The sequence below is a fragment of the Mirounga leonina genome, unplaced genomic scaffold, assembly GCF_011800145.1.
Source record: "Mirounga leonina isolate KUSES-001 unplaced genomic scaffold, KU_Mleo_1.0 Mir_97, whole genome shotgun sequence".
Taxonomy (NCBI): Eukaryota; Metazoa; Chordata; class Mammalia; order Carnivora; family Phocidae; genus Mirounga; species Mirounga leonina.
Window position 1 is genome coordinate 5,651,027 of NW_023270889.1, and position 13,843 is coordinate 5,664,869.

Below are 13,843 nucleotides of genomic sequence, written 5' to 3' on the forward strand. Positions count from 1 at the left end.
GTGTCCCCGCCTCCACCAGGGAAACTTGGAGCAGGAGAAAAGTTTGTACAGAGGCTGGAAGGGCGAGAGCGGAGCTCGAACCCGGCAGCCAAGAGGAAGAAGATGAAAGATCCCAGGTCAGAGCCTCAGGCCGAGCGGACCTTACACCGCCCCCGGGGCGTCGGAAGCAGCCTCAGTGGCAGCCGCCAGCCCCGATAGCCGCCCGTGCTGCCCAGGGCTGAGGAGGAGGGCGGCGCGAATCCGGGACTGAGGCTCCGTGCCACCTGCGCGCGCGGCCCCACACCTGCGCGCTGCCCGCCCGGGGACCGGACCTGCGGGCTCCTCAAAGTTTGGTCCCGTCTTTGAAGGTACGGAAGAAAAAAAGAAGAAGAAGAAAGAAAAAGAAAAGAAAGAAATCAATCCAAGATCAGGTTGCATTGACCCATCCCGCTACCCTTCTGGTTCTGCCAGGTGTTCGAAAGCTTGCCATTCTGACCCCAGTTCCGGAAAATTGGCAGCCGCAGAGACCCGGCTCTGAGAAGACAAAGGCTTGGCAAGCTCCACACCGAGCGGGCGAGACCGAGGGCAGGTTGGAGGCGTGTGGTGGACATCGGAGTCTTGACCCTGGGGTCCTCCGCGGCCGCCACCGCCGCGGCTCCCACAGGTAAGATGAGGGTTTGGGGGCACTGGGCCGAGAGCGGTGGGCGGGCGCTCCTCGAGCGGAGCCCGGGAGGAGCGAGTGCGCTTTCCAAACCGCCTTCCGAAACTTGTTTTGAGTGAGGATTTTATTGACTCAGAATCTGTCGGGAATAAGAGCGAACCACTCACTTATCCCTAGAGATAGGTCTTGTTCATTTTGGCAGTGGAGACAGTTGGGCTGGGGGAGGAGGAAAGAATGGCAGTATCAACTGACAAATACCAATGGCAGGAGAGTGGTGCTTCTGGCAGGACGTATCCGGAGCCTGGCGATTTCGGTAGCTACAATCCACGATGCAGGATCCAGTTATTCCTCTTGTCTCATCAGCATATTGTTTCTTGGGCGCGGGTCTGACACCTTGCAAGTGGTCGTTTCCGCTCACCGGGCCTTTGTCTTTCCTACCATCCCCAGACCCAGCCTCGAACTCCAAGGCTGCGTACCGAGGGCCACCACCATGTCCACTCCTGGGGTCAATGCGTCCGCCTCCTCTACCCCTGACCGTCCGAACAGCCCGGTGACCATCCCGGCGGTGATGTTCATCTTCGGGGTAGTGGGCAACCTGGTGGCCATCGTGGTGCTGTGCAAGTCGCGCAAGGAGCAGAAGGAGACGACCTTCTATACGTTGGTGTGCGGGCTGGCCGTCACCGACCTGCTGGGCACGTTGCTGGTGAGCCCGGTGACCATCGCCACGTACATGAAGGGCCAGTGGCCCGGAGGCGAAGCACTCTGCGAGTACAGCACCTTCATCCTGCTCTTCTTCAGCCTGTCCGGCCTCAGCATCATCTGTGCCATGAGTATCGAGCGCTACCTGGCCATCAACCACGCCTACTTCTACAGCCACTACGTGGACAAGCGGCTGGCCGGCCTCACGCTCGTCGCGGTCTATGCGTCCAACGTGCTCTTCTGCGCGCTGCCCAACATGGGCCTGGGCAGCTCGCGGCTGCAGTACCCGGACACCTGGTGCTTCATTGACTGGACCACCAACGTGACGGCGCACGCCGCCTTCTCCTACATGTACGCGGGCTTCAGCTCCTTCCTCATTCTCGCCACCGTGCTCTGCAACGTGCTGGTGTGCGGTGCGCTGCTCCGCATGCACCGCCAGTTCATGCGCCGCACCTCGCTGGGCACCGAGCAGCACCACGCGGCGGGCCCCGTCGCGGTGCCCTGGGCCCACTGCCGGAGCAACCCGACCGCCGCCTCCCCCGCCCTGCCGCGCCTCAGCGACTTTCGCCGCCGCCGGAGTTTCCGCGGAATAGCGGGCGCCGAGATCCAGATGGTCATCTTACTCATCGCCACCTCCCTGGTGGTGCTCATCTGCTCCATCCCGCTCGTGGTGAGTGGCTTCCCGGGAAGGGGGCCCTTCTGGGCCCTCTCCCCACATCCACCTCCCTTCTCCGTCTACCGCTTCCTCTGTTCCCTCTTGTGCCTTGACGGTGAACTTGTCCTCCAGGTCCAGGCTGGGCTTTCGACCCTCGGCTTCTCACAGAGCAGGCCAACCTCCCCAGTGAGATGTAGCAGGTGCTTTTCTCCTAGGCCCCCGAGTTTCTTTCTCCGAAAGCCTGGTTTCCTCCTTTCTCTCCCGGGACAGCCCCTACCCCTTGCTGCCTGACATTGGCCTTGAGCCTTCCGAGAACACCTGCCACTCTGTCAGATGTGGAGGGGAAACCGCTGTAGTGTGACTTAAGTCCTCCACAGTGAACCGCAGAAGCCCGAAACCTCCGGGTGGTAATCTCTTTGTTATACACCATTCCTTAGGGCAGTGGGTTTTTGGTGCTTTGATTTAGGCATGGGGTTTTTTGTTTTTTTTTTTCCTTTTGGTTTGTTTGTTTGTTTTGATAGATTATGTAGCAGTTTAGAGCTAGAGAGATTGGATGCGTTTCGGTCTAGTCTGACGCCCTCACATGACACAAGGCGTGACTTGCTTAAAATAATCTAGCAGAACTACACTGTCAGGCTAGGTTCCCTGCTCTTTACCATGCTGTGTGCACTGCAGGTGGGGGTCACAGTTCCTACTAGGGCACGGCCCAGAGTCAGGTTCCTTCATTCTTTCTTGGGACCAGGAAAGCCAGGATTCTCAAGGGGCCTATGAAGGGCCGGCTGATGTACACGGGTTATTGAACTTGCATTCTCAACAACTGTGAGAGGTACTGTGCCACTCTAAAGAAAGGAAGCTTTAGAGATGGTGATCTAGTTACTGCCAAGCCAAAACCCTGCAGCTTGTGATGAACCTCAGACCCACCTGACTCCAAACCCTGTTCACATAATATTACATCATGTCTCACTCCTAGAACATTTCTAATTTTGGCCTTCGTACAGTGTGTGCATTTGAGTTTTGGCACACTTCACTTTTAGGACACCGCCTTCTTTAAAATTGCCTTTGGATTAGCTTTTAAAATGTTATAAGCAGAAAGGCTGAAAACTCACCTAGTTCTCTACTTTGCCTGTCATTAAACCAGAATGCACCAGAAACTGATGGGCTTATGCACACAACACCTTCTCCAGAGTTTCTCTTGAAAGCAACAGGTTCTGAGTTTTTCCATCTTTCAAAACACTGTATTTCTAGAAATTCTAAACTACCAACTCAAAAAGAGAGGACTTTTCTTTCTTCTGCTGATTGGGAACAAGAGAAAATAAATGTAATGAGCTATTCTTCCTTTCTTTCTCTTACTAATATGGTCCAGGGATCTTTCATATAAAAATATTGTATCTCTGATAAAAGTGAGTGTAAATGAAAGGAACTTAGATGAGAGCCAGCATACAGTAGCTTCTTGACAATTTGTATAAACAGAAATAAATATAATTGGCCAGAACGGCCTTTAAACCGTTCCAGGACCCAATATAATTTACCGAGTTAAGTCACACTTGAGCCACATAAATATATTTTACTGTCTGTAATGGCAACTCAGAATACAGTGAGATTTTGGAAGAAACAACCCTGCTCCTCCTAGGGCTCCTTTCTCTGGCTGCACCTTATGTTTTACAGAACAGTAAATGACAAAGTGAAAGGCTGTTATGTACAGAAGAACATCCACTTTAAGGAACTAGCATTACAGCTAGTTCAGCAACATGCACATACTTCTAAAATATGAAGGTAAGCATATGAAGCTGTTGATGATTGATTGCACAGTGACAGGTGAATTGTTTTCTTGGAGCATCTAGAGAGGCATAAAAAACTTCATTCATTTTATGGGCTGAAGTGGACCTGCCCCTGTGGTATGGGGCCATTTATCACAAAGCCTTTGAAGTTATTTGAGAAGCTAGAGGCAAGAAACTATAGGAGCTATACTTGTAGTCTGCAAATTAGCCACATTTTAACTAACAAATACTATCCACTATTATATAAAGTCAGTAACGTACAGTAGATACTAAGTAATTTTACTCTGAAAATTGAAACTGGCTCAGCTAAGAAGTAATCATAGTAAAGTACTCATGTGCCTTTGTAAGTAATAAGGAATCATACAAGTAATAGTAGCTTCAGTGTTTAGCCTTTAGTTCTGGCTACCAGACTCTAATTACAGAATCAATTTAGTTGTAAATTAATGATAATCAAGGAGGTCATTATACTACCCATCCACCCACAGTTCGGCTGTTACTGAAAGAGTTAAAAGGGGAATTTACCCATAACTATAGTCTTCCTTGGCTTACTTTTACGAGTTTCTTGTATTTTAATGTTTCTCATATTCAGATTGTAACTTTAAGTTGAAAGTTTCTGAACCCTGACATTTAAAGCAGTCGGACCTATCTGCAGTTCCAAGGAAACTAATGAAGCGCGTTTTTTACCTTTATCAAATCAAGTTGGTTGCTAATCCTATTTGAGGAAAATCAAATCCTTCAAAACACTTAAAATGCTTCCGAAAGGCTAATAGAGCAAACAGAGTTTCCTTGGAGTTTCAGAAAACTTGACACATTGTATAAGGTTAACAAGCAGCCAAATTTTGTCTTTTGGACACCAGGGAAGAAAAACTACAGTGGCTCTTACAGGGCACTTGATACTGAGTTTCATAGAAAAAAGTAAATTTTAATTTGTTATCCAAAACACATGTCTCATAAATAGAGCTTGGAATGGAAATTTGAGAAAGCTTGGGAAATTAATCATGGATATAAGAAACTGTGCTAAACTTGAGAAATTTTCTAAAATGAACAGAGAAGGTTCATAAGTACATTTGACAAGGAACATTACATGACAAGATTTGGTGGGAAGGTGGTTCTTGTCATTTTGCCTATTCTTCCATTTAAAACCAGTCTCTGGTTTTTTAAACACAGAAAAAGCTGAAGAAATGAAAGCGTCTACACGTAAGATAAATATAAAAGGGATTGAATTCTTCAGAAATATGCAAACAAGACAGCCTCCTAAGGTCCCAGTGTTAAATACTATAGCTAGATCAACTTCTGGTGCCCAATTTTACAGTTACTAATGTCGAGATAACAATTAAAATCAAATCTTTTGCCTCAGGACTGAACAGTGAACGCTGTAGGATTTGAAAAGGCATTTTCTCCCTTGCATAGGCAAGCCGAGGTCATATTTACCGCTTACTTCCTTCTCTTACTTTCTTTCTTCTTACTCTGAAATAACAAGGATTCATCTCTGGTAGGGGTAGAATGGCCAGTTTAATTCATCTTCTGCCTTGGACAAGTAAAACATTGATCTTTAGAAAAATAGCTTCCTGTGAGTGTTTATTTGGTTGTTTACTATAAACCAGTTGTCTCTATAAAGCCTTCACCAGCATTCAATCAAGAGAGATTTATTAGAGCAGAGGAAAACTGGAAAAAGATAGACTTCTGTTTACCGGAGGCAAACTGGAAGTGGAGTCATCTGATGGGATTTCAGATGAGTACAAATCAGTTAAAGGCATAAGAGTGATGCCATAAATTCGAGTACTCTTACAGCAGAACCTGAAGGGTTGGATTAGTTTTCAAATAAATTTGGCTGAGTTAAAAACGCAGCAGTTCCTGAAAGTGGTGTTTTAGTCATAAGCACGGAATTGACCGAGTTAGTGCTAGAACCATGAACCCTGCAGAGTAGCATATGAAAGGGATTCCCACCTCCAGCATCTTGTCTGACTCGTGAAGAAAGCAGGGCTAGCCAATATTTTCACTCTGCTCCTCAGTCTTCTCAAAGGCACATGAAGAATTTCTATCCTTCTGCAACTTGCTGGGGGGCTGGGGGGATCCCAGTCTCATGGACTTTTACACCATGCTTTGCTGACCTTCCAAGGCTCGGTTTTATGGAACATCTACTAACAAGATCTTTCCCCCCAGAGACGAAGTGATTCTTGTAATCTCCCATTAGAATATTGAAAGTTCAAGTAAAGAAAAAAAAACAAAACACAACTTCAGAAATATATTTTCAGTGTGGAGACAGACGTGTAGAGATTAAGTAATTTGCCTGCAGTAAATAGCTAGTTAGTGACCCAGAGGGAAGGAGAACGGAGCACTCTTACACCATCACATGGGCAAGACCTCTTTCCACTATCCTTTACTTAAAGATTTTTTTTTTTTTTGGTCCTTAAAAAAAAAGTGGGAAGAATTTCTAGTAACAGCTGTGTCGATTTTGGATTCTTCACAGGACAGTTAGATAACTGAGCACACACAGATAATTCCATTTATGTTCTTGGAACAGAACACACAGCACACACAAATCCCGCTCTAGGATCTTGTCATTTATTGGAAAGCATTTGTACTTTGACAGTCAGTGACTAAATCAGTCTCATCAAAGTTTCAACATGCTTTTTCAATTAGACATTCCCTGCTAACAGGTTTTACTTACATAGGAAGTACATGTTTTTGATACCAAATCCTTTACACCCCAAAGCTACTTCTAAGCTGTGGTTTTGAAATTATTCCTATATTCCACAGTAGCCAAGCTTCCATGTATGGGTTACCAAGAAAGCAAGGACAGCAGACATGTATGTTGTGTGCCAGGCATCATACAAAGCACTTTCATCATCCGCACGTTAATTAGAAGGAGCAGAGCCAGGATTTGAAAACAGGTTTGTTTGATTCAGAGCGTGTGCGAGTACCTCTACAACATACAGCCCCCCTGATAGCTCTCCTGTCCTCACACCTTGTTTTGAATTTATCATATTTTCTCCAAGTTATGTTCCAGTGCTCCTGAGTCCTAATCTCTAGTCATCTTCAAGCACTTTAGAATACGGTAATGTCTGCCAGTGTTAAAGATAAACCACACGCACAAATCTGCGGCTCCTAAAAAATAGATTCGCTTTTAAAATTGCAAGAGAGTATATATGTTGTTTGTATCCAGTGAAGTGTTTTAAGGTGTCTTTTTCCCCCAATGCAGAAGTTCTGTTTTATCACACTCTTCCAGCACTGAAAACTGCCTGAACGTACATACAAGGCCTGTTGGACAGGAATTCCAGAAAAGTGCTTTCTCCTCCCCACATGACATTGAACTACTGCTGTGGATATTCCTATCCCTGCTTTGGGGAGAGCAAACCAAGTAGCCTTTTAAAGTGAGGCAGACATTGCTAGACTTTTTAAAACATTATGGAGTGCATGGAGCTTTTGTTCATTTTTGTCTTTTTCTCCACCTCAACTCAATCTCCAATGAGGACACGCTGCAAAGGAAAACTGGTTTGTGTTGATTTGTTTTTTTCAAACAATTTGACCAACTTTTGCAAATGTTTTTACCTGAACTTGAAATGTTGCTTTTCATATTCGTCTTTATTGCTACCTTATGGGCTCCCCTTTGCTAAAATGACATTAAGTGACCAGGCTCAGTGGCTTATATTAATTGTAAGCTTGTACACACACACACACACACACACACACACACACACACCCATGGAACTCTAAAATAGGGCTTCCTTCATTCCCTTGGACACGAGTCAAAATCAACTAGGGCCGTGGATGAAGTAAGACACAGATTGATGTGATGCTTTCCTTGCCTCTCATCACCTTGGCTTACGAAAGCCCAATTATTAATTTTTTACAACTCTCTGGCTTTTCTAAAACGTCATAGAAATTTTAAAATAAAATGCTAACACCTAGTACATTCCTGTAAATAGCTACAGATTTCATTCCTTTTATATCCATTTCAACCATTCAAAAATTTTCCTCGTTTCAGAAGTAATCCTGTTTCTTTTGAGGTACGGGTGGGAGAGGCAACCAGCAACAAAAGATTTCAATGTTAAAAATCTAAGAAATGCAAAGTTCAGACTTAACCAAGGTTCTGTTCCGAAAGAGGGTCTCGGAGATGGCTGCAGACTGCTGCTTAGGGAGAACCTGTGGAGCAAAAACTCCCAGGTGGAGCAACACCGCCACCTAGAGGCTACAAGTTTCAAATTCTCACAGACCCTGCCTAGGTTTTTTTCCTAAAGGCTACACGCAGGGAAGGCCTGATACTAACAGATTTAAGTCCATTATTTCTTTTACCCTTAGGAACACAGTAGGTGATATGAGTAATATAGTAACCTCATGCTTTGTACCAGTGATTCCATTGTCAGGAAATAGTTCTTTTTTTTTTTTTTTTTTTAAAGATTTTATTTATTTATTCATGAGAGACAGAGAGAGAGAGGCAGAGGGAGAAGCAGGCTCCCAAGGAGCAGAGAGCCCGATGCAGGACTCGATCCCAGGACCCTGGGATCATGACCTGAGCCGAAGACAGACACTTAACCATCTGAGCCACCCAGGCGCCCTGTCAGGAAATAGTTCTTAAACAGAAAGCCAGCCAGCCTGTAGAACAGAAAAAAAACAACATGGGATTCATCGGGAGACCTGGGGCCCAGACCGGAATCAGCCACCGACAGGGTGGCTTGATAAGTTCCTCAAAACCTTCAGGTCTTGGTAACACTTCATCTGAGAAAAGGCCTGTAGACCAAACACAGCTCAGTGCCTCAATAAAGATTAGGGTAAGAAGAAACCAAAATGCTTTGCTTCACTAGTTTTTTTTATAAAGATAGGCAATCAATCCTGCTTTGTCTTGTTAGTATCATTTATCCAAGCAGTTTCTGAAAGTCTTTTAAGACATCATATACTTCTGTTATTCTAGTTCACTTTTGATTTAGCTATCTTCCAGAGATCCATATTAATTTCATGCTAGTGAGAGCCATTTGACCATCTTACTTTATTCTGTGAGATTTACAGGATCATAATCCCTTATCCAAAACATTTAGGGCCAGAGGTGTTTTAGAATTCAGAATTTCTCGGCTTTTAGAAAACCACTTTAGTAATATACTGTATAATATATAATTGGGACAATATCTCTGAAGCAAAACACAGGAATACTTATACTCAGTAGAATAAATAAACTGCAAATAGCCTCACTATCTAGTTCAGTTCAGGTTTTACTGCCGAAATAAGTTTAGGTCAGGTTTTGCAACCAAAAATAAAACAAAACAAACAAAAAACCAAATGAATAACAACAAAATAACCACAAATGAGAAACAATAACTTCTTAGAAAAGGACTATGGACCTGAGCTGATCAAGGTCTGAATTCCCACTAAGGAAGAAATAGAAGTACGGTTACACCTCACTGATCTAGCTTCATCTAGAAACAAGTTTCTCATGAGTTGAGTTTTGCAGATTTATTTCCTTCATTTTAGGCTTATCTAAACTGTTATAAATCTTTCTAAAATATCCCTTCTGTTTCATGGTGATTGATACACCATAAGTATTAATTATTATACTATATGGTAAAGTAGCAATGTCCTCAAGTCTTGTTAAAGTTAGAGATATTTGCCCCTAGTTAAATGGCTCCAGCTCTGCTTTTGTGAGTTCCTTCTCCTTTTTATGGTTTTTATGCATCCTCCTTGGCTGAGACTCCGCTCTTACTTCTCTCTAACTTAAAATAATTACTATAGGCAAGTGATAGTTATTAAATAATTGCTAAAGACAGAGGTCAATTTATCTTAAAACCACTTTTTATGTGAGGTGAGATCTTTCTATAAAAATCCTAGTGGAATTAGAAGTAAGATTTAGACAATAATACTCTAAGAGTAAATTTAAGAGGCACCTGGGTAGCTCAGTCGGTTGAGTGACTGCCTTCAGCTCAGGTCATGATCCCTGGGTCCCAGGATCGAGCCCCACATAGGGCTCCCTACTCTGTGGAGAGTCTGCTTCTCCCTCTCCCTCTGCTGTTCTCCCTACTTGTACTCTCTCTCTCTCTCTCTCGTTCTGTCAAATAAATAAATAAAATCTAAAAAAAATTAATATAAGTAAATTTAAGAGTGTACATTTAGCAAGTGCTTTTTCCTCTAAGGAGTAAAATATAGTCATCCTTAAGTTTACATAAATTCATGCTCTCTTCATTAAATCATTTGAAGTTCCCGGAAGTTGGCATATCATTTCATTCTTCCATGACTTTACACATGGAATTACCTCTATTTGAAATGCTATGTCCTTCCTTCTAAATTTAGCAAACTCCCCCTCATCCATCAAAAACTCCAGACAAGCTCCCTCCTCCTGCAGGAGGAATCCTCTGATGTTCTCCCCTCCTGCTCTGGATTAGTCGTGCCCCCTTAGATTCTTCTCCCGTTTCATTTAATCACCTTGCAGCCACAGCTGGTTCTCCTTCCTGTCTTCTGCACTGTAGGTTACCCTGCCTTCAAGAAGTCTGTGGTATTTAATGCAACTTTTTGTGGCCAGACTTACCGCAACGCCTAACACACAATAAGTGCCTACTCTTAAATGATTAAATGCGTGAAAGAATATGAGTCACTAAGTGATTATAATAAGAGCAAAATTTGTGAACTGCCAAAAATAAGACTCCAAACTAGCAAACAGGTTGTTAGGGTCTCCTTGTGTTCCCTTCATTTATGCCTACCCGTCCTGTGGTGGGCTGGCAGACGTGCCTTTTGCCGTGAACAGCTCAAACCGCGGTAGAACCAGCTGTCTTCCCTACTGGTCTGTGCAGAGGTGCTCTCAGCACTTGGCTATTTACTGGCTCAAATGCTATAGGACACAAAGGAGGGACGGGTGGGTTTTTTTTAAGATTTTATTTTTTTATTTATTTGAGAAAGAGAGAGCATAAGCAGGGAGGCAGAGGGAGAGGGAGTGACAGTTGTTGAGCAAAACTAGAGTTTGCAAGCAGCAGGGAGAAGGAAGGTTTAGCAATTGAGCAGCACAGTCAGACCTGCTTTCTAGACAGAATCCTCTGGTGGCAGTTTGGAGGATGGATTGGAGAGGAGAGGAATTGGCGGTGGGAAAGCTACTTGGGTGGCGGATGCAATAATCCAGGTGAGAAACGCAGTGCGAGGGAAAAGACTGGAAGAGGTGTTTGAAGGAAGACTTAGTAACACTAGGGGATTACTGTAACTGGGAAACAGACTCTAGAGAAAATGGAAACTATTCTCTAGTCATACTGGATGATAGGAGATTCAGATAGTGGTTTAAAAGTTTCCAGTGTATTCTTACTGGACTTTATAATAATAAAGGAATCTCTGGACTTTCCTGGGATGATTGGATGGTTAGTTGACTTACAAAATGCGTTTCATTTACATATATAAAAAGGCAAGTGGAGGGACTCCTGGGGTCGAGCCCTGCATCGGGCACCCTGCTCAGCAGGGACTCTGCTTCTCCCTCTGCCCACCGCTCTGCCTCCTTGTGCTCTCTCTCTCTCAGGCAAATAAATAAAATCTTTAAGAAAAATTAATAAAATTAGAAAAATTAAAAGGCAACTGGCATAAGGGAAATTGATGGCTGTGGAGGAGGGGAAGATACTTCATTTGAATTGCAAAAACTTAAAAGCACTCACAAAAATGAAGTTAATAAAATGTTTCTCAAGGACACTTTATGCATGTGTTGCCTATATATACATTGCATTTTTGTATACCATCTTTGATTGAAGGAAGATACTCATAAGATAGTTACAGAAATATTAAAGTTACACTAACTCAAAACAAATGTGATTACACAATTACCGGTTTTTCTGAGGCTTATTGTGTAAGCTGCTCTTACTCGGCACTTATTAATAGAAAAGAGGGCAGCTAGCTAACGTTACTGGGTTAGACACTGATGCAACTATTTCCCCGGTTGATTCATGACAAAATCTAAACGTGGGCATCTCATTTATGCAGGTACGGGTGTTCATCAACCAGTTATATCAGCCACGTTTGGTGCAAGAAATCAGCAAAAACCCAGACTTGCAGGCCATCCGAATTGCTGCTGTGAACCCCATCCTGGACCCCTGGATCTATATCCTTCTGCGGAAGACCGTGCTCAGCAAAGCAATAGAGAAGATCAAGTGCCTCTTCTGCCGCATCGGCGGGTCCCGCAGGGACCGTTCGGGACAGCACTGCTCAGACGGCAGAAGGACATCTTCCGCCATGTCTGGCCACTCCCGCTCCTTCCTCTCCCGAGAGCTGAGGGAGATCAGCAGCACATCTCAGACCCTCCTCTACATGCCGGACCTCAGTGAAAATGGCCTTGGCGGCCGGAACCTGCTTCCGGGTGTACCTGCCACGAGCCCGGTCCAGGCAGACACCACCTCCCTGAGGACTTTGCGAATATCAGAAACCTCGGACTCCTCCCAGGGGCAGGACTCAGAGAGTGTGTTACTGGTGGACGAGGTTAATGGGAGTAGCAGGTCTGGGCCTGCCCCCAAGGGGAACTCTCTGCAAGTCACATTTCCCAGTGAAACACTGAACTTATCAGAAAAATGTATATAGTAGCTAAGGAAAGAAGTACAGCACTATTTCTGCTATTTCTGGAAGCATATAAAATCCTGTGCAATAGACACATAAATGAAGTGTTTTCGCTGTGCGCAGAAGGGCTGTTTTGTCCTTCAACTCACATTAAAGAACATCTGGGCTCTTCAGCACTTTGCAAACAATCCAGTTCATTCATAGGGGACCCAGGGTCTGAAGCACATTGGTTTTCACTTCACTATGACACAGGATTTCTGTCACCACTTGATGGCTGGGAAGATCTACCCTCAGTTTTTCTACTTGATAGGAGGATGGCATAAGTTTTGCTATTTTCGTAACATCCAGAGCTTTATATCTGGCATACAGCAGAAGGCCAGGTACGGAAGGGCTCTATTCCAATAAACTACGAGGACTATCTTGTGATTTAAGTGTCTCACTAAAGCATGAAATGTGAATTTTATCGTTGTAAATATGACTTAAGGTATTTAAAGTATTTTCTTCTCTGTGAGAAGGTTTGTTGTTAATACAAGGTATAATAAAATTATAGTAACCCCCTTCTTCCCAGTATAACCAGCTGAAGTTGCAGATGTTAGATTTTTTTCATAAACAAGTTCAGGCCAAGGTGTGGAAAATACAGTGAGACTCATAGCTATAAAAAAAATATATAAATTTTTAAAAGAAATAGTTTAATATTATAAAAGGAATAAAGCAAAATACTATTTTAAGACATGAACATTATAGTCCAAAATATTAAAGTTCTTTCAAAGCTATGTGTAATACATAGTGAAAAATTTTTAGTGATGCTACATGTATTTATCCAGAAAACTGTGATTTCGGGAGAAGCTAACCTGCTGGTTAAAATATTTTTTCTACTTTTGTCCCCACTGATACTTTTAAAAATATAACAAATTTGCAAAAGTCCGAATAAATAACCCATAATTGAAGTGTATAATATAAAAGGAGTCTAAGCAACTTGTTTGTTGTTTTCCCTCTTCAAGTGTTCATAGTTTTACTTTCCTAAGGAATGATCTAGAGTATCCTTTAAAATTTAAGAGGAAGGCAGGTTGCACCATGAAGGCCTTCGAGATGTGGAAGTATCACAGATGCCGTAAGAGTTTAACAACATAAGGAGTGCAGAACTTGGACACGTGAGGGTAACCTTCTTGCGCTTTTGTGTAACACCCAGTGATGCTGTACACATTTGAAGGACCTTTCTCAAGGAAATACTAAGCATGTTTTGTTGCTTAAAATGTTTTTGTGAATTGCTTGGTTGTAATTAAATTCTGAGCCTGGTAGTGATACAGTTTTAAGAAGCAGTTGTACCAACTGAAATTATTTTGGAGATTATAATAAATAAATACACTCAGTCTGAGTTCCCGTATCATCAGTTTTGGAAAACTTGTGTGATTTTTGGGTTTCAGGTCATCGTCTACATCCTTTTAAATTGGACTCTTTAAGTTGTTTTATTTTGAAGTGATGTCAAATGTAGAAAAAAAGTTACAACAGGACAAAGCCTTGGATCCACTTAATGGCGAATGATATTGAGAAACCAAGATCTGGGTG

The 13,843-nt window shown here is 43.3% G+C and overlaps 1 protein-coding gene across 2 annotated transcripts; it reads left to right on the forward strand.

Annotated features, from left to right (window-relative positions):
- Positions 1-38: 38 nt before the first annotated feature.
- LOC118006517 (prostaglandin E2 receptor EP4 subtype) lies at positions 39-13,662 on the forward strand. Of its 2 annotated transcripts, XM_034999200.1 has the most exons (4): positions 39-347; positions 451-643; positions 1,088-2,009; positions 11,711-13,662. In XM_034999200.1, the coding sequence occupies exons 3-4, from the start codon at positions 1,131-1,133 to the stop codon at positions 12,299-12,301; spliced, it is 1,470 nt and encodes a 489-aa protein (XP_034855091.1). In that variant the 5' UTR covers positions 39-347; positions 451-643; positions 1,088-1,130; the 3' UTR covers positions 12,302-13,662. The 2 variants fall into 2 exon arrangements, with proteins under 2 accessions (XP_034855091.1, XP_034855090.1); XM_034999199.1 differs by having other exon boundaries at positions 39-643.
- The last annotated feature ends 181 nt before the right edge of the window (positions 13,663-13,843 follow it).

Excerpts from the sequence above, each read along its gene's own strand:
- LOC118006517 (XM_034999199.1), top strand. The coding sequence starts at position 1,131 with ATGTCCACTCCTGGGGTCAATGCGTCCGCCTCCTCTACCCCTGACCGT. Across the intron at positions 2,010-11,710 it reads TCTGCTCCATCCCGCTCGTG|GTACGGGTGTTCATCAACCA; the intron begins GTGAGTGGCTTC and ends TCATTTATGCAG.